Here is a 20,702-nt window from a genome sequence, read left to right as displayed (position 1 = left end):
GTACAATAAATATCATAAAATATTCTTTCCTTGAGTGACATCTGAGGACTCAAAAAAGAGAAAAAAGAGAAAAGAAAAAGATAATATGCATCAGCGGGGAAGCAATATCTGCCTTTCTGGCGGTGAGATGATCTGAGTGTGTTTCCCCAAACCTTTATCACTAGCTACATGTTTTTAGTCTAATACAACAGCCCTGTAATAAATCATGAAGGTTATAATATTCAGTTTTTGTTGAGACTGTTTTAGAGAGGTGCTGATTCAGGCGGCTGCAGTTTGTGGTGCTGTTGAACTGCATTCCATTATATTGAAAGGTGTTTCTACTATTTTGTCCAACAGAAACACACGTCTGTGTACAGCTGAAGGATATTACACGGTGTTAGTTTCACCTGAGTGTATCTAATAAACTGGTATTAGTATATATTATGTTCTGTGTAAATACAAGGCTGTTACATATCAGGAGCTTCACATTATGACAGTGGATGTTTGCGGCTTCGAATTCCTTACATGGTGTAATGCGAAAGAGAACCAGCAGAGGGTCTATGTGCACCGTTTACCAATCAGAGAGAACATAAAGCATTCAGAGATTCAGAGGACTGGATATCAGTGTAGGAATAAAATATCCATGTTGTGTTCTGTTTTTGTAAACAATGTGCCTGTTCACTTTGACAGCAGTGGCGCCACAAACCTTGTCTCTAATGGCTTCATTTGCTCTACTTTGCATCTGTCATTGAGAATTGAGCAGTATTATTATAATTAAAACAATTATGGATTTTCTTCCTAGTTAGCGCAGGTTTTTGTTATAGGCAAGAGACAGAGGGAGTAAATCAAGGACAATCCAAACACATCACTCAGTGCACAGGATGAATATATTTGGTAATCATCACACATATTTCTCAAATGTACAACACAAAAGACGAAAACACACTAGTCATCAGTATCATTCACACCACCATCAGTAATGGTAAAGAAAACACTTTCATTAGATATTTGCTAAATTTTCCAATAATACTTGAACTTCAAGCTGATAACAAGAAGAGAGTGATGACAACAAACTGCTTTCACTTCATAATTTGTTAATCATGCAAACACTAATTAAAGGAGAAACCATCGTGAAATGATTTCTGACAATGAATGATTAATCAGTTTGAGCCGTCACTGGCATCCTGTGACACATAATGACGACACCCTAGCAGGTGGAGTTGCTGTTTTGTTTTGCTTTGCTTACTTTTCGCTTTGTGGTTAATGTGGCTGTCAAAACATATCACGCAACATCATTCAGTGTAGGAGTCCATGAAAGAGTCGGTGGACTCTGAACTCTACAGCAAATTTATCTTAAGTGGGTTAATGTGAGCATGAAAAGGGAAATAGATTTCAAAGGGAACAGGCCAGCTGGTAGATAGCTGCGTCTTAGTGTGACTATTTTTAGCTGCAAGTCAGTTAGGATGTTTGAAATATCTGAAATGTCAAATCTCCATGTGATGCTTTGTAGCCACCGCAAGTTTCATAACTGCTGGATAATGTTATATACTCATGTGTGTTAGGTGATCAATATAAAATGAATGTGAAGGTGTGCATCGTTTTTTAATGCAACAAGTGCCAATTCATGACATGTACTACACTGACAGTGAAATGATGCCGCAACAAAACATTTTGTTACATTTTGATTTGTTAGAACGAGGTTTATTTAGCCATATTCATGCAAGTGCTCATCCTGTTGCTGCTACTTTATTACCTGGCAATTGTTTTCTTTTAATCTCTACATTCTGTAATTTCATCAGTTTTCTGTGACTAATACAGATTTAGATTAAAACATCTGCCTGAAATTGTAACAGTGGAGTGTCGATTCTCTGTGGGATCAGTAGTCTCCTTTTTACATAACCAGAAGTCATTTGAGTAGGTAACATTAAAAATGTAGCTTCATGAAGCTTTAAACTCATTGTATGTCATGTACATGTGCGTTCTCCGGTGATTTAGTTTTGCACTTCGACAAAGCTGGGGGACTTTTGAGAGGCAGATTAAAAGAAAAAATGGTCCAGATACATGCAGCAGAGGCAGAGATATCCAGACGCTGGATCCTGCATTTCCAAGAATGCCCGTCTCTTTTCATGGGCTGTGTAAGACCTTGATGTGCAATTGGTAAGTGTTCCTTTAAAGGAGTCAGTGATAATACAGATTGAGATCAATATTTCTCCTTAAGCATAAAGAGATAACACTCCAGATAACAAGAATTTAAACCAGATGATCAATGTAATCCACACTAAAGCTGCAACTAGAAGATTAATCAGTGAGTCGATCGATGGAAAATTTATCGCTAACTATTTTGATATTTGAGTAATGATTTAGATCATGGTTCAAGCAAAAAAAAAAAAGCATTTTTTGGTTCCAGTTTCTAAAATGTGAGAATTTGTTGCTTTTTTTGGTCTTAAATGAAAATCGTGTAGTGACGCTGAATGGACCAAATGATTAATCAAAAACATAACCGTTTGTTGCAGCCCTAAACCACATGATCCATCCACAATGAGCTCCTTTTATCCCGTCGATATGAGATTCATTCCAGAAGATCCTGTCAAAAGAAAAAGGGGAAGTTACAAATGACGTGTGATGTGATGAGGAAGGTTACAGGTGTGTCAACTTGTACTGTGGGACAGATGACAGTGAAAGCTACAAACAGGAATGCCACGAAGCACTGACCTCGTCTGACTCCTCTCCCACTGTGCAGAGCCCCCTGTCGCCATCCTCATCTGTCACCGCTGAACCCTGATCTTCCATCCGCCTCAGCAGTGAGTATCTGTATGTCGCCTCACTGAAATGAAGTTATATGACAGACCAGGGTGATGTGTTTTCACTGCACTGAGAATTTAGAATGAATCTCATTAAGGCTCATTAATTAAGTTTGCTTACTTGACTGGGAAGCAGTATTTTCGGATGATCAATACAAGAGCAGCTATCGCCACCACTGAGACGAAGATGACTGATGCAATAATCCCAGGGTGAAGCCTTAACCCGGCCTAAAAAGAGAAATGAATCCAATAAGCGCTAACAGTGGGGTAGTTAAAGAGCCCATAAACCCAACAGCTCAGTTCATGATGTGTTGCTTAGATAAAGAGGAAATACGAGCAGCAGATATGACAGCTGAACAGCGGTGCGTTATGGATCAGAGTGTTGTACAAGTGAAAAGCTCAACAGCAGGGGTATAAATCTCTTGCCGAGCAGAAGTATTTCTGACAATCACTGATCACTCACATTAGAATTGTGATCACTAGCCTATATCTGGCTATTCATAAGATCATAGGTAATGTTAGGAGTAGAATGTGAGCGCATTAGTCTTTGTAGCGATAATTAGGATTCACATGGAGTGTGGCCAAAAAGTAACAATCCAACAGGAGCAATTAATCACACAATTAATCACACAGAGGTGAGGAGGTGTCATGTATGAAAAACAATGAAACAGTGATGAACTATGACTGCAGTGACACAGGTTTTATTACCACACTGCTAACATATTCACATTATTTTGTCACTGATTAATCAACTTGCATAGTATTTGAAACATATAAAACGGGTTATGCACAAAACTTTAACAGATAGGATCTACAATACATATTTTTACCAATATATTGTACATTTATTAGTTATTTATTCTTTTATTATTTTCTCTTTATATTTACATTTTTTCTTAACTTATATATATTTCACTTATTCTCTTTATAATTTTTTTGGCCTTCCATACGTTACTTTATTTTTTACAATACTACATTACAGCAGGTTCTGCATTTGAAATATGGCTTTTAATGTGAAAGATGTGAATTTTTTTTTTTCTACAAATCCATGAAGCACCATGCAGACATCGTAATTGAACTTAGACACGTGAACCCAAAGCCAACTACACCTACAGTATTATGACAGTACTTCTTTGTGAAGTGATATTTCGTTCCACTTAGTTATTCACTTCTGACCTCCAAAGTGAAGGGAGTAAGTTGAAGGATTCTAGCTATATTGCAAAACAAGGAGCATTGTGCAATGAGAGGATGACAGAGCCTCTTAACATCAAGTGTATTTTGTGTTTTTTTTCTCTCTCAGAAGTAAATGTGGTGTCTTTAGTTTTGCAAAGTGCATTGGTCTTAATCATCCCACTGCAGTACTTAACCACACGTATGTCAAAAAGTTCAAATTTGTTGTAATAAACAAGCAACTTTTGAAAACTTTGTATTTTCATACTTTAATTATAATTCACGGAGCTAACCGCCATATGGCTTTACATGTATATTTACCTGTTGTGATGACATCCTTGTGACCCTCAGAGCCTGGTTAGCCCACTTTCATCATGTAGCAAAAGAGCTCAGTACATTCTACTTAAATAAAGTGAAGCCCCACATTGCTGGGTCGGTGGGGGCATTTAAATTAATCAATTCAAATATTTTCTATCTGACATCAACCGCACCGGGCCAAACGCCATACTTGTTTACTTCCTGGTCTCACCTGTTGCGACCGTTGCGACGGGAAGCATTTCCACGCCCACTTTCAGGACACGTCACGTGGTGTTTAATGTCAGGGTCACATGATCTTCCAGTGAGAGATGTTCAAAACAGAAATCAGGCTTGTGCGTTTTATGGAGTACATCAATCTGTCTTACAGCGTGGAAACACAAATGACAACATAGGTTCTTATTATTTTAGAAAAGCCCATTTCAATGGATCATCCTCTTGGAAAAAGTCCTACAGTAGCCCATACCTTGCATTTGTACAGTCAGTCATGTATCATAAGATAAAATGAGATAAATGTTTAAAATGCAAATCCAAATTCTTGATTTCTATGCTTGAGGTCTTTTTTGGTAAGCATGCTTTTTGCTGTAATTGGAAAACACACCTTATAGGACCGAATGTTTGCTGAGCTCTAATTTGTTGAACACCACATTTATAAGCAGGCTTGCTGAAATAATGAAAAATATCTTTGGCTTGCTGGGCCAACTGAATGGTCGGTCATGGATCCAGTTGAGGTATTGTTTGATTAAAACTACTGGGAATCACAATGTGATAAATACATGCTGTTATTTTCCCCTTTTGTTTCATTTTTGCCTTTCATTGTGAAACAACTCATCTCAAGCTGTAATGATGAATCAGTCTTGTATCAGCTGCTCATCAGGTGTGATCAGTGTTTTGGCAAGACTGATGAAAAGACCTGCCAGCCCCACGAGCTCCCCGTCTGTTGTTACTGCTGGCAACATTTACAGGCCATAGAAGAAAAAAAAAAACATAGCTACAGGTTCATTTGTGAATACACTTATTACAACAAGGGAATTGTAGAAGAGGAATAAACATTTCAAGTGCCTTCAAAAGCAGTCATCTTTTTTCTTCACTTTTGCTTTTTGGGTTATTAAACGTAGGTGAGTACAGCTCTGTCTCCCTGCTGCAATTAATTAAAACTGAGGTAAACACAGGAAGAAATCAGAACGACTGCTGTTTCAATTCAAATTTAATTAAAACAATACGGTATATACACATGCATCAATGATTAAATTATCATAAAGAACAAAACGGCCTCATACTGTAAAAAAATTATGTCAATGTCATACTTTTAATGAAAAGAAGTTCTAGGATGTTCTATCAGAGGGCTTTCATATTAATTTGATAGCTAAGACTGAAAAGACGTTTTACCATCAGATGTGCTGGTGAATGGGCAGCTACTTCAATTCTTGCAAAAAGCTTGTATCTGATTTATTGAGTCTATCTCCCTTAACATGACACTACTTATAGTGATGCAAAGCTCCTGTTAGTTCCCCCAAAAAAGCATGAAAAGGTTTTTGTGAGTAGGATATTCACTACTGATCAATAAGCTAGGCCTAAAAAAAAAAAAAAAAAATCCTGAAGCCATTTATCCACAGTCAATGACATGTAATTTATTAATTCTGATTCTCTTGAGCTTCGAGTCAAGCTAGTTCATAGTACTTCCCCGTCTTTGGATCGAAGTAGCAGTTCAGGCAAGGATCATAAAGCAGATTCAAATACTCGTCCTTGTTCCCCTCTTCATTCACAGGCTCATCCTCTCCTGAAATAATGCCAGAAAGTCACTCTGCAACACTTAAAAGTAAATGTTGAAAACTATATAGCAAGCAGTGCAACAGTATTTCAAATAAATGAAGTATGTACAGGTAAAAATGCATAAATGTAATTTGTATATTGTATTTTTTATTGAACAGTAACATTGCCATGCCAGATATGATAAAGAGCCTTCTCTATCAGCTGATTCTGGAATAAAATGAGAAGTGTGGATAGTGAGGTGACCTTCAGACTAGAGGTGGATTTAGAAGTTTTCTGTCACTGCCATTTTTTCTCTCATCAATCAAGACCTAGGACACCCAGACCCAGTACCACATTATGGAGCTGTAAAGAGATTCCCTGTAATCCCTACTACTTTAAAGCATGAGAATTTAGCTGTTAAACTGACAGGCAGTTAAATGCTAAAAAGGTTATGGAATGCTCCAAGAGGAACATTTTATCTTATCAGAACTTGGGTGACGATAATGAAAACTAATTATAAGACACATTGTGTAAGAGGTTTTAAAATGATGTTGTAAACTGGAAAGGTTTCATCAATTAACCTTGTCGATGTGTCTAGGGGGTACGGACCTGTAATGAGCCTGTCTCTTTTGACCTATGGAGTTATGTGGAGGACAGAGAGCTCCACTCTCCTGGGTTTTTTACTCTTAATTAGGTGCAGTTTCACACGCTTTCCCTTCTCGCTTTGTGCAGTCTTTGGCGGAAACTTAACAGTGTTGTAAGCTCTGACACCACCGAATATTGACATTACATGTATGCATTTGTGCAATTAGTGTGGTTAATGTTAAAACACTGGATTGTTTGCCATCTTCCTGACTTCAAAGGACACAAAAGGGTATGTGGAGGCGAAAGGACTAAAATTAAGGTTACGGTACCTTCGACTTGATATTCCCTGTTGTTCCATGTATTCCCTGACCTTCTCCGCTGGCTGGGAGGCATAATAGGAGGGCTGAGCACGTCCATCCACTCCCTAGGGAAAAAAACATACATGCACACAGTCATGACAACACATCGCCATCCTACTACTGTTCCCTGCACATCAAACTGCCGCTATATGACATTTTAACAATGAAGTCCCATCATCGTGCGCTCTCAAAATCCCATCTAAGCTTCCATTGTCCTTGAGCTGCTTCTCCTGCGCACTTAGCCTCTCAGCCCCACAGTTTTACCTGAAGGATCATTTATTAGATCCAGGCTCAAGCTGCGACTTCCAAGTGTCCACATTCTGGCCCTGAGTAGGGGTCTTAACCTTGCAGTGTGTTGGTGAGAGCAAGACTTCCTTTCTCTCTAAATGAGTTTATCTTCCCTGTCTGAGATGCACACAGGCTTCAACTATACATCAGTCATTTTCCAGTAATTGAAGGCACTGCTCTTTTAGTACCGAGCAACACATTAGAGCCACAGAAAAAAATGCCACAAGATGAATTATTACTTGAAAGATTCATTTGTTAAAGAGAATGCATAATCATTTTAGACTATACATCAGCTGCACAATTATCCGTTTACATCTTCTGCCTCTGGACATAACATCTCATGTTATGTCACATCATGGCATATTTAATGAGGAAGTCAAATGTACAACATTCAGTTGAGAGCAGGCAATTCAAATATTCATCTCTGTCTGTGTTGCCATTAAGAGCTGCAATGACTGATAATGTCACTCTCTCTGAAAACAAAGTACATTTACAAAATGTTCACTGAGCACATGCACTATTGACAAAATCTTGCCATGACAATACTTTCAGCAGGCCACATTCAAAAGATTCATATTCATCATCTCTGATCACCTCTGTAAATTAAATAATATGTGGTTTTAATGGGTACCATTGTATCTTCTTTGTCAATTTCACAGTAAATACTATGATAATGTAAGTATATCTACATTTAGTGATGTGGTATCTGGAACTAACTGCAGCAGTGAATTAAAAATACCAAAGATGGCAATGGCACGTAAACAAACTGTTTGATAGTGTATCAAATAAACAACATTGCAACACCTGTATGAAATAGTGGGCCCGACACAGCTTTCAACCGAATAACATCTGAAATACACCTACAAATACTGTAAATGTTTAAGCCCCATGGTTAGAATAGACTCGGAATTAAAAAAAGCAATGCAAAAATTAGCACTGCTTCATTTTTGTGAGATCTTTCCATTCGTTTTAGCTTGAGCTAGAAATGACTTCCTCATTTCTAACTGTATACTTCCACAGTGATCTAGCACATTATCTCTCTCGAGGCTCTGATTTTTCTTTCTAACAAAGGCATTTACCCCCCTCTAACACCCCTTTGACTGTGTGATAGGCAGGAACATCGTACAAAAGTTAATGGAAGCAATTTTCAAGGACAAGGGCCTCTGCTGCAGAGCTGTAAATTGGACTTCAAATTGTTAAGTGGGACTTGGTAGGAGTGATTAAATTCTTAGATTTTAAAGTCATTATAATCCAGATATAGAAGAACCTGTGATAAAGGGAATAAATTAGTTTGATTTAATTTGAGCAAGTAAACTGTTGCTGCTCGGCGGTGAAGTATATTGAAATTAAGCTATACAAATATCTCCCAGTGACACACTATCAAGGCAGATCTGTTTGTCTGACACCCTGACAATTTTACTGAAGTCCACAATAGTCTTTATTACAGAACAATTTCAATTGTTGCTCAAGGTCTCTCTGACAGCCTGATGCATGGTTACATATTTGCTACGCTAGCCAAAGGCAGACACGAGTATCACATGCAAAGAAACATGTTAAAAATGGTAGAAAAGCCCTGGCAACATTAACCACAGCAACTGGAGCATTTTAGCTGCTCAGCAGCGAGGAAGCCTTGCAGTGGTGCCAGGATGCTCCAAAAGCACCACGATACAATTCACTGTAAGGGTGTCTCAGAATGTAATGCCTAAAAGAAAAGAAAGAAAACAACGACAAATCCTGTGCAGCTGCTCTTCAATATGTAAATCAAGGCTTGCTTCGAAGTCTAATTTCAGAAGTACAGCTGCGGATGCCGTAGAGCTGTGTAAGACAAGCCGGAGAGCGTGTTTGAGGTGTCTGTCAATAGCAATATTCATTTGAGTGGACTTTCAATCAAACAGCATAACCTCACTGAATATTTAAAAAGCTCAAAGACATGTTGGCACTGAAATATGTAAAAAAAAAAACTGCCCCGACTGTTGATCCGATGCATTACATTAAACGATAAAACACTTATAAACAACAACACCTAATACGTTTATTTAAAATATTTAAATACATGCAAGTCTACACATGTTCACACCAGGCTACCTTGCTTTTCATCAATAAATCAAAAGTGTTAGAGAAGAGGTGGTTGCATAATTTGAGTAGCGGAACTATGATGCAATCCCTTTGTCTTCTTTTGTAACATGCCGCATGCTTGTGTACACCGACATAGAGATGGAGATGTGCAGAGACAGGGCTCTGCATTAGCGGGTGGTGGGGCTGTGTGGGGTCTCCAAAACCCCCCGGAGGAGAACTGGATTTATCCGTACACTGCCATGGTCAGGTCTTGATATGGATATACAGTTGATGTAAGCCAGCTTTAGACACTACTCAGAATCCAGTCAATGCGATTGCACTACATACTCCACCATGTTCCCGATGTTAATCTGTGGTATTGTATTATTAATGATTATAAATAACATTGGAGGTATTTCAGCAGAGAGTTTCTTTTACATATTAAATCTACCTCTAAGAGCTATTTGACATGAGCCTTAACTCTGAGATATTTTCTCTTCAGGAAACATTACAAAAAAAAACCAGGTCTGATTTAAATGTCAGTGAGGTTTACAGTGTACGTAATTTTATTTCATCTTGCTTCTATGAAGCCCATTTGACTTCCTTTCAAGAAAAAAAAGAAAAAATCCACACTCAGATAGTCTTTCACTACCACATAAAAACAATATGTACTGTTCAACACGCATCAAAGGATATTTCTGATGAAGCGTTGCCCACTTTCTATCATTTCACTTTGTCAATCTCTCATTTAGTGGTTCCCTGGGCTTTCTGCTACATAATACTGTATGTATTCTACTTACTGCTGCATTGTATATGTCTGACATTTATTTTGGATAGACTTCGTGTTAATTCTTCTGCCTCCTCCAGTTATATAAGTCCATTCATCGATGTGTTTTCAGTTTTGAGCTTAGAACTTAACTTTTATTCTAGTTTTAACCTTTAGGCAGGTAAAACAAGGTGGAATGTGTCTTGTAGCTGTTTTGTATTAAGAATACTGAGGCTCCTACTGTGCAGAAATTGGCCTTCTCCTCATCAATGATGGATTTCTCCCTGTATGGCTGCTGCAAGTCAGTGCTCAGACGTAGGACTAAACCTTGCTTTTTGACAATTTTTTAAAGACCAGAACGAAGTACTTGATGTCTAACATTGATTATGTAGTGCCAAGCTAAAAAGTGCCAATAAAAAGTTGCCAGTGATGAATCTGACAAGCACAATAATACGTGTAAAGTAATTAGCACTTGTGAAACTAACAACAGCAGTTCAGGGAGAAGAGAACGACAGTGCCTGGCACATTCTCAATTTATTTGTACTCATCTGTGAGCGAGATAAGCCTCCATCTGCATATCTATCTGACAGTTGACATTTAGCCTTAATACTATAGTCACTGGTTACCATCTGATTATGAATCTCAGGGTGTGTATTATGTACATGCCACCAAATACAAATACAGGTTACATGAGTCCATTATCCAGGCATTACATGAAATACATCAGTTTGGCCTGTAATTGCAATTTCAAGCAAGATACATAAGAATGTACAAAACATAAACATTAAATGTAGTTTTGTTTCTGCTCTTGGAGTGTGGTTGCTTTGTCTTACTTGTAGTGTAGATTTTGTTGTGAATTTACAAAAGTGGAGCCTTGCAGAGTGACTCTGTGACACATGCTTGCTTACCTGGGATTTGAGTGTAGGAGGGGGTTTATTTCATTTTGGTAGTGGTGACCCTGATTAGCTGGCTAGAACAGTGTTGAGGGGGAAAAATAAAAGAGAATGTGTTAAAATGTCACCAAATACTAATAATTCAAATACTTACAAAATGTTTCCACAAATTATCAGCATTATTTAGTTGTCTCTGTTAAGTTTAAAAGACCACAGCGTGATCTGGTTGGACATAAAAACAATAAAATGTACAATCACAACACATCAGGACTAAAATGTTTTTCAGGTTCAGAATGACCTATTCCATTCAATACCGCCCACTATCAGACTACTATTAAAGCTTGATTGCTCGATAAATGATGGTTGTCTCTCAACAGAAATTGTGTAATTTTTGACTGATTAAGTATCAAATGGCATTTTATCACTGTTGTGCACATGGAGAATTTTGTTATTCAGCGTAAGGGCAATTCCTGCATTCTGCTTGTATTTTATTGCCATTACAATACACGTTGCAAGCTCAAGACGTCACACAGAAAATCTATTTCTATTTATTGCTATGCTGATACATAAATAGATCTGATGCTGTTTAGCTGGATCTTATCACTACATAATTTTTGTCTTTCTACCAATCATCACTCAGGTATAAATGCAAGGTGAAGAAAAACATGGCTTTTATGGAGAGACCACTGTACAGAAGATCAACTAAGTTGCTCAATATCACATACAATGTTTTACTGAAATTTACAGGTGCACATTGACAATGGTGCCCGATCAAGCCCAAGATAGACAAGGAAAATGTTCACAAATCTTTAGCAAAACCACAAATTAAGTTTAAAGTGTCTATACTTTATGGAAATCCGTGTGCAGCCTTCTCAGGTTAAGAGAAAAAGTAATTTTCTATGTTGTGTGCCGAGCTAACTGACAAACAGTTAAGTATTAAAGATCGGTGCCTTTCTGGCAGACAACAGGAGAAAAAGAAACAAAATAAAAAATGGAAAGAACAGCAAGCTGCAGTGACAAAAAAGATTGGAGTGTTATATATATGCGATTGGGGACATTTAAAACACTAACAGTTACATTTTTTGTGAGCTGTTAGTATAAGAGACCTCCAACTGAGGTATTATTAGAGGTAGAAGATAGGAATAGTTTGACTTATATTCAGCTGTATGAAACACAAGTGCATTACCATCTCCATCTTGTCAAAGCTAAAAACCATATTATAGCCTCAGGAGGCTTTTTAAGCCTAGGGCCTGTTTAAAGGCTATTACATTGCGTGACTTTGATAAAGAAGCAGTCATGTTGTAGCTGCAGTGCTTGCATTGCTTAAGTAAATTTTAGCTATCTGAGTGCTGCAGTACCTTCTTTGTGTAATCCTCTTCTAAAAATAAGTCGGGACCTAAAATTGCACCCTGTGGAATTTTGCAGGTAATATGCATTGATGATGATGATGATGAGTTACCTGTGGGGTGATGGAGAAAATTCTACTGGGGAGATAGTTGCCGAACCATTTCTCTACTCTATCTGTTATATTAAACCCAGTGCCTCACATGGTCATTTAAACATGCATGAACTGCACTTTCAAAGGGCAAACTTCGGTCTAAAGGAATTAAAGTGCATCAGCTGTTAACACTGGTACATCACTTATTTCGAACAGACATCACCTCTTTATCCAACAGCAAAATGTGGTCAGATGTGTGAAGGTAGAAGTGCTGGCTGAAACACTAACTGCTCTACAGTTTCCCAGAAAAAAACCCAGGATAGGTGTTAGCTAAGAGGTTGTTACGAACCAGGTATGGCTCAGCCTGGGTCCTGAACCCTCCATGCTGGGTAAAATGACACTACAACAATCAGAAAACATAAAAGAGCTCTTCTTGCCTCTGATCGACACTGCTTCAGACCCTATTATTTCTGTCCCTTTGCCTGTCCTGTTCTTTAAATTAATAATAAATAAATCATAAATAATAATAAATAAATTCACCAGAAACCTTTGTTTCAAAAAACATGGGTTATAAAATTGTGCTACAGTAGTATTTCTGGATGGCACTCACCTGTTTGGCAAAGAAACCAAACAGTGGTGGTGCAAGATGATGTGTTTTTAACATCAATCTTACTGACCTATTTATCAGGCAGGTACCAGGTAATGGCTGGTGGATCAGCTCCACTCTAGTGACTACTTTCCTTCTTTTTCTTCTCTGTAGGCAGTTCCAATTGTTTATGCCCCATTGTACAACTGCCCTGGCAGAATTACAGGCTGAGCAGTATTACATTCATGAATCTCCGACCTTTCACTACTCTTCCTCCTAATATTATTTCTTCTCCTAACACATCTAATATTATTAATCCTCCTTTGAATTTAAGACATCTTGGACTCAGCCTTGCACACCAAAATATAAGAAGCTTGCTTCCAAAAATTGACCTTATACATGTGTTATTAAGTGAAACTGCACTACTTTTTAATCCTCACAGAAACCTGGGTTCAGTGCCAGTCTTTAAAGACATAACTGTTGCTGGATATAAGTCATTTACATGTGGCAGGAAAAGTAAAGGAGTAAAGCAGAACACTGACTATGTTGGTCCAAATATATATGAGAGGGGGAATACTCACACCATTACTTTTGGCATTTACCACTGCCTTTGAGAACTTACGGTCAACCTAACTTGAAAAAAACTTACTTCTGTTTGCTCCTGAATGGTGAGTATCAACCCAGATTCATATTATCATCCTTCTCTATACAAAACATTTCGAATAAAAAATAGATCAAATCCTTGGTTTTCTCCCCTGAACTTGTTCTTTTTGTAACAGAATGATATTACTGTCTACTGCGAGAGCTTCTGGCACAAACACTGACTGGTAGAATTTTAAACAACAGAACTATGTCGTCATCTTTATATGGAAAACTAAATCTGTCATTTATCTATTCGATCAGTACTTGAATTAAGTAAACTCTTTAAAAGAATTTAAGATTGGTTTTAGTCCTCCATACTGATCTCTTATTAATACTAGAATAACCACCTCACAATTGTATGTCTCTGCCATTCAGTCAAGTTGCAGGAAATATGGTCATAATCTCCCCTTCTGTTCTTGAGAACATTGCAGAACATTATGGTGATAGACATTAAATGTCATCAAATCATCATTTCATCCCATTAGACATTCGTGTGAAATTATGTCATAATTAGCGCAATTCTTGAGTTATGACCCAAAAAATGTTTTGTGAGGTCACATTGACGGTGACGTTGACCTTTGACCTTTTACCACCAAAATCTAAGCAGTTCATCTTTGAGTCCAAGTGGACATTTGTACCAAATTTGAAGATATTCCCTCAAGGCGCTACTGAGATATCACTTTCACAAGAATGGGACGTACAACAACCCGAAAACATAATGCCTCCTGCCATGGCTGTCACCAGTGCTTGGGCATAAAAAGTGATACGGTTGAAACTTTTCATCCCATCATTAGAACGATTTGGTAGCTTATCTTCATGTCAAAACTAACTATCCAACTTCTCCATTGGAGAACATGGAACTGACATAAAGTCAGCGGAGCACAGCCAGTGTGAAGAAAGAAACGTCACTTTTCAAACCAAGAGAAAATAAGTACCCTATACTGTAAATATCATGGGTGTTTGCTCTCTTATTCTTCGTTTCCCTCATTGCCATTTGTAGCTGTAACATTTTGGTCCGAGTGAAAAAACACATACATTCTGACATGAGAGCTCACAGGAAGAATATGTATCAAATCTAGGACCACATACCAAACCGTCTGAAATCTAGTTTCACACAATCATACAACATCTACAAGTTGATTGTATTGTGTTCAACCTAGTAACTGAAGAATGGCACACAATTACCTGGGGGTAAAGTTACATCTAGGCTGGTACACGAACTGCAGCAGCATGGATGCCAACAGCAGGGACCACTAAAATCACAACATCCACAGACAAGAAATGGCTTGTCAGTTTCGGTGGAGGAGTCCCAGCAGCAGACAGTAACTGTTCTCTTCCCAGGTGCCCTAATCGCCGCTTGTTTTTATCTTTGACTGATATTTATTAGGCTATTTTTGCAGTTTTATTTGTCACAATGTCACAATGACTATGTTTTATAGTCAATATTTTTCTTTATTTCTCTTTTTCTTTCTGTCTTTATTGGCAAGCGTTTTCTTAATATGCTGTTGGTGGTGCTGTTGCCATATAAATTTAGAATTGTAAAGCACTGCAGCTGATTCAAGAAACATCACCTCAGGGTTTGATAAAGTCACATGTAAGTCTCATCCTGTCCCTGTAGAAAACTGAACCTACTCTAAGGTCTAAAGATACACATTTTTATTGGTGACCACATCACTCTGTCCTCAAAAAGGACCCATGAAATGATAATCCCTGTGGTAATACCACTATTCATTGTATTCTACTTGAATCTCAGTATATTAACAGATACCTGCATGTACAGAAATGGTAAGGCCTATAACTCAAGAATCTGTAATGACTGTATTCACTGGGGATCCTACAGTGGACCCAGTAGGGCCGAGCAGGGCAGTGTTCTCGATTCATAAGTGCAATGTGCTTATGCTAATGGACCATAGATCTAAATGACCTTCAATAGCCAAGAGCAAACTATACCATCTTTGAATTCTAAAAAGACTTCTGGGGATAATTTCAAATGACCTAAATAATTTTTAGTCTCTGGGGAGACTGTGGATATTATGCCAGTGTACTTTTAAAAGCTGTAAGAGGCCAATTAAAGTGTTTCTATCTCCATAATCTTTTGTAATGCAGAAAACACACTGGAGAAAGAGGTGCATTAGCACTTTCTGGTAGCATAAGTTGGAGGCTTGAAATGGAAATTAGCAGGTGAGGATCAGCGAGGGTCACAGAAATTATTCCAGACGGAGATAGAAAGAGGAACAACCTACTAATGATTGTAATTTGTAGTTAAGCTGCATGTATGTTGCTTGTTAATGATGCATCAACAGCAAAAGATCAAATGTAGCAGAGTATGTGAGCACAGACCATGGAGATGTGGGTCCATGTCGAGGCGTCGTCACTGCTCATACTGATGCTGACATTACACTGGTGGATCTGAGATGCACTGAGGCCCGAGGCTCTACACTCATCTTCCTCCTGCTCCCTTTTTAGGCTTGCCAGCATTCGGAGCTCCTCATCATCATCCCCATGCATCCTTAGACTGCCAAGCAGGTGTGAGTCGTAATGACTGGAATCAACAGGCTCCAGTTTCTCATCTTCTTCTTCCTTAAAAACAATCGCCCATAAAACAAAGATTACTTATATGGAAGAAATCCAAAAGACAGTACTTTGCACTTAGTCACAGTCACACATATAAACTAAATCCACAAAATTGACTAAATGTTTTACGAAGCCAACAAACTAGTGTAAATCTTAAAACAACAGACAGTAGTCCCAGACAGAGCTCAAGGCAGTGCTGGACGTAAGCCACTCTTTTGACCCTAAGAGGAAATGTCTTTTAACAGTGGATCTATTGGTTTAAGAGAGTGCTATGCTAACTTGATTCGTCTGACAAAGTGCAAGGAAGTCTGGTGTTGCCATGGTGTTAAATCAATGGCAGTCAATAAACCAGGGCTGCAGGGAGGGAAACAAACTCCATGTCATATTTCTCTGACAACCTTTCAGTCAAAGCCTTCACTGCATGCTGCCTGCTAGAGTCGGCACAAATCAGCAGTCAGGAGCTGCACTGATGAAGGATGCTGGGATATGTCTCAGCAGTGAGTTGTGTAAACGCAGAAAGCAACAGCCAAGTGACAGATCTCCCTTCAGGCCCTGTGATCGCTCCAGTTGACTATCCTCTGATCCTAGATCTTTTCAACTGGAGAAGGGGCCTACCTCAATTTGTAACAGACCATGGTCTGATCCCTCTCAGGAAGGCAATACAAACATTTTCACCAATCCTCTTTAGCTGTCCAAATCAGCAGTGATCACGCATTTCTATAGACGTGGAGTGACAGCTAGACAGGAATACCATCAGAGTGTTCAATACTAATGATACACATTTGCTACAACCTCAACAACTCACTCTGCATATCCCAATTAAATATGAATATAATTTTAACTGTAAACTATCTCTTAAAGACTTTGGGATTCAATGACAATAACTATAAACAAGCATGTTCAAATGGAACCAAGTAACATTAATACATTCTGGAGGAAGAAAAACCCCAAAACATGCACTCTTTTTATTTTGTTGTGGTCTTTGTGTGTCTGGTGTTGGCTGTGGGGCAAATAGTGTACAGGGCATTTAACAAAGCTTTTTTGGATATAAACAGCTGCTTAAAAATATTGTTGACTGGTTCACACTCAACTATAATGTAAATTTGCATGTGATAAAAACCAGAACAATGAGCTAAAAAAGTCTAAAAACCTCTGAAGAGCTGCAACATTCATTCTCCTTAATTTTAGGACTACAGGTGACCCCTTTCATTTTAGGGTCAGTTGATTAAATTATTATTCTTTTTTTTAATGTTTATATTTTTTATTTTAAGATTGAATCTCTTCACCAGGAGATCAAACTTTAAAACAACAATTCAAAGTTCTTGTGACATAAACACGCTGTTCTGGCTGTTTTCCTTAATGCTGCTGCCATATTTTTTAAATCAAATATCATTATGTATAAAACTGGGAAAAAAACAGCTTGCTTTTGCAAATGTAGAAAATGGAAGAAGGGAGGTCAAGCTTGTTATTATTACATCTGTGCGATAATGAGAATGTTTGCTTTGTGAGTGTTTACACAATGAGAGGTTTTCCAATTTTAATGACAATGTAATGTAGCATCAGACATGGACATCTCACAGTGAAGACACTGAGGGCTATTCGCCAATGGACAGCTATTCAGTTAATTATGAGGTTGAAATTCAAAATAATAGTGATTTATATGCTTGTCTCTGTTTTAGAAAAAAATTGCACTCTTGATGAGGGCTGTTGGTTGTTAAAATTGTAAGCATTACCTTGTGCTGCGGGGAGTCAGCCAATTTGACTTTTTTCAGGAGTCTCCTAGAAAGTGTTACACTGCTGTTCCCATCCAGAACCTGTTTCATTACCTCTGATCCACACGGGCCACACTTGTGTTCCAGTCTGCTCAGTCTCGCACTGGGAGAGAGGCAGCGTGTAGGGACCATCCCAGCTACTTCAGCTCTCCCAATGGAAGGAGACTGAGTATTGGTGGTGGCTGGACTAAGCTCTTTTAGCGAAGTTTGGTTCATCTTATGAGATTCAGGATGGACATTCAAAGTTGGATCAGGATTTCTGGGAGTAGCAGGGTTGGATTCGATGCTAGTTCTTTGTTGCTGGAACGTGGCATAGCTCTTATCCTGAAAGAAATACAAGTACTAAGTGAACAACAATTGCTTTAAAATGACTGTAAAACACACTGTAAAAAGGGATAAGTAGTGATGACCTAAGAACATACTGTATGGTAGATGGTTTCTAATATTTCTGTTAGATGAACAACTTAAATGTTATGCTCTGCCCTTTAGATTGATGTGTGCTTAATGAAACATGATAATGAGATGGCAAACAGTCATTGGGATTGAGTAGGTGTTGGTGGCTCATTTTTAAATTAACCTCACGTTTAAAAAGGCTAATGACATTCTCTTTAAGTCTGCTAATCTTTCCCACCTTCAGATTGAAAGTTAACACTCAGTAATGTAGTTCAAAATTTGTTGCCTACCAATCAGATTACATAACACACTGCACATACAGAAACAGTACATGTTTTTTTTTCCGACATTAAAGGAATACTCCACTGAAAAGTTTTGAATATTAAACAGTCACCCCTGTAGGCTTGAAAGATGTGTGGTTCTGAAAAGTTTGCTCTTTTACTGAGGACACCAGCTGGATTCACAACAGCAACAATGGATTCCAATTGTGACCCAGTTTCACTGCGGGAAAAAAAAACAAAAAAGTATCAAAACAGCCACGGAAACTTTTCGAAAAAACTCCTGCAGCAAAAACCACTTCTGTCACACAACAACATATGTAAACCAGTTGACCATCCTTAGAACCCCAGACCAATATAAGTAAGTGTAGTGCGTGTAGATGTAGACAGCTAACGAGAAATTGGCTGAGCTGTGTATTTTGCAATTACAACATACCATGCACACAGTACGTGTGGACAGAGCAGAAGTGATTATGCTGAAGAGGTGATGGAAAGTTTATATGGACGTTTTGATACTTATTCTTTCACCGTGAAACTGGGTCACAGCTGGAATCCCTTGGGACTGTTTGTGAATCAAAGCTGCAGTCGTCCACGAAAGAGCAAGCTACAAACTTTTCAGCTCTCATATTCAAGTGTACGGGTGGGTGAATGTTTTATATTCAAAACATACAGTGCCAAGAAAAAGTAAGTGAACCCTTTGGAATTATCTGCATTTATGTATAAATTTGCCTTCAAATATGGTCAGAGCTCCCTAAGTTACAATTATGAACAAACACTATCTATATATTTTAACTAATAACACACAAACTATGATTATATACTGAAAACATCAATCAAACATTCACAGTGTAGGTTGGAAAAAGTAGTTGGAATCAGGAGTTATCAAACCTGGAGTCCAGTCAATGAAACCAGACTGAATGTGTGGGTTAGAGCTTCTTTTGACTACTATTGAATTGAAGTGGGCCCCTGCTCCAGAAAAACTCAAAGATTTGAGTTTGCTATTCACAAGAAGCAGCTGCTGATGGGAACAAAGAGATCTCAGATGACTTAAGATCAAGAATCACTGATTTGCATGAAGCTGGAAAGGGTTACAAAATAATCTCAAAGAGATTAGAGTTCATCAATCCACTATTAGGCATACTGTCTATAAATGATTATATAGTTCTGTGGCTACTCTCTCTAGAAGTGAGCATCCAGAGCACTCTAAAGGCTAAATGCAGATGCTCAGTAACGTAACAAAGAACATCAGAGTAACAGCTAAAGGCTTAAATGAATTATTGGAGCTGCTTAACATCTGTGTTCACAAGTCTACCATGCTAGGAATAAAAAAATCACTGCGTGCCTGACACTTGCCAAAGAGCACCTAGACACTGCACAATGATAATGGGAAAATGTTTTATGGATGGATGAAACTAATGCTGAATTGTTTGGGAAGAGAGTGCAGCACTATGTAGGGTGTAAAAATTGCACTACATACCAGCATGTAAACATTATCCCAAAGGTGAAGTAGGCTGAAGCTCAGTAGAAGTTGAACAGGAAAACGACCCTTGACATCAAAGTGAATCTACTACAGAATGACTTCAACCAATGAAAATCCACCTTTTGGATTGGCTCCGTCAAAACCCAGTTTAACCCAATAGAGATTTTGTGGAACAACATGAAGAGAAACATTCACATGAGAGATCCTAAAAATATGGCTGAGCTGATGCAGTTCTGGAGGAAGGATGATCCAAAATTCCTGCTGAACATTGTACAGGTCTAAGACGCAGAAGACGGAAGTGCTTGTTTGAGGTTATTGTTGCCAAAGGAGGTTCAACCAATTATTACATCCAACCATCCAAATGGTTCACATAATATTTCAATTAGCACTGTGAATACTTAATGGCTTTGTTGATTAAAGAAAAAAGGATTATAATTGTTTGTGTGTTATTAGCTGAGGCACATTGTGTTGTGGCTATACTTGTGACTTAGATGAACATCAGATTCTATCCAATTCATTTTATGACCAGTTAATGCAGAAAACCACATGATTCCAAGGGGTTCACATACTTTTTCT

The 20,702-nt window shown here is 38.1% G+C and overlaps 1 protein-coding gene across 8 annotated transcripts in view; it reads right to left on the bottom strand.

Moving 5' to 3' along the window:
* Positions 1-5,396: 5,396 nt before the first annotated feature.
* The window catches only part of cfap20dc (CFAP20 domain containing), a 30,471-nt gene continuing 15,165 nt past the window's right edge, over positions 5,397-20,702 (bottom strand). Inside the window, exons 13-18 of one of the 8 annotated variants that reach the window (XR_008826200.1) lie at positions 17,937-18,299; positions 15,970-16,209; positions 14,815-14,882; positions 10,979-11,040; positions 6,932-7,026; positions 6,002-6,045 (exon numbers count right to left, since the gene is read on the bottom strand). Coding sequence is in view for 7 of the 8 variants with exons in the window: in XM_056365195.1 (XP_056221170.1) it covers positions 5,927-6,045; positions 6,932-7,026; positions 10,979-11,040; positions 15,970-16,209; positions 17,937-18,299 (879 nt within the window). In the remaining variant the exon portion in view is untranslated. Of the gene's footprint in view, positions 6,046-6,931; positions 7,027-10,978; positions 11,041-14,814; positions 14,883-15,969; positions 16,210-17,936; positions 18,300-20,702 lie in introns of those variants that run through there. The other 7 variants (XM_056365195.1, XM_056365188.1, XM_056365201.1 and 4 more) reach the window with 7 other exon arrangements.

The sequence above is a fragment of the Seriola aureovittata genome, chromosome 2 (assembly GCF_021018895.1).
Source record: "Seriola aureovittata isolate HTS-2021-v1 ecotype China chromosome 2, ASM2101889v1, whole genome shotgun sequence".
NCBI lineage: Eukaryota > Metazoa > Chordata > Actinopteri > Carangiformes > Carangidae > Seriola > Seriola aureovittata.
The sequence above is the reverse complement of the archived record's forward strand: the minus strand, read 5'-3'. Positions and strand labels throughout refer to the sequence as shown.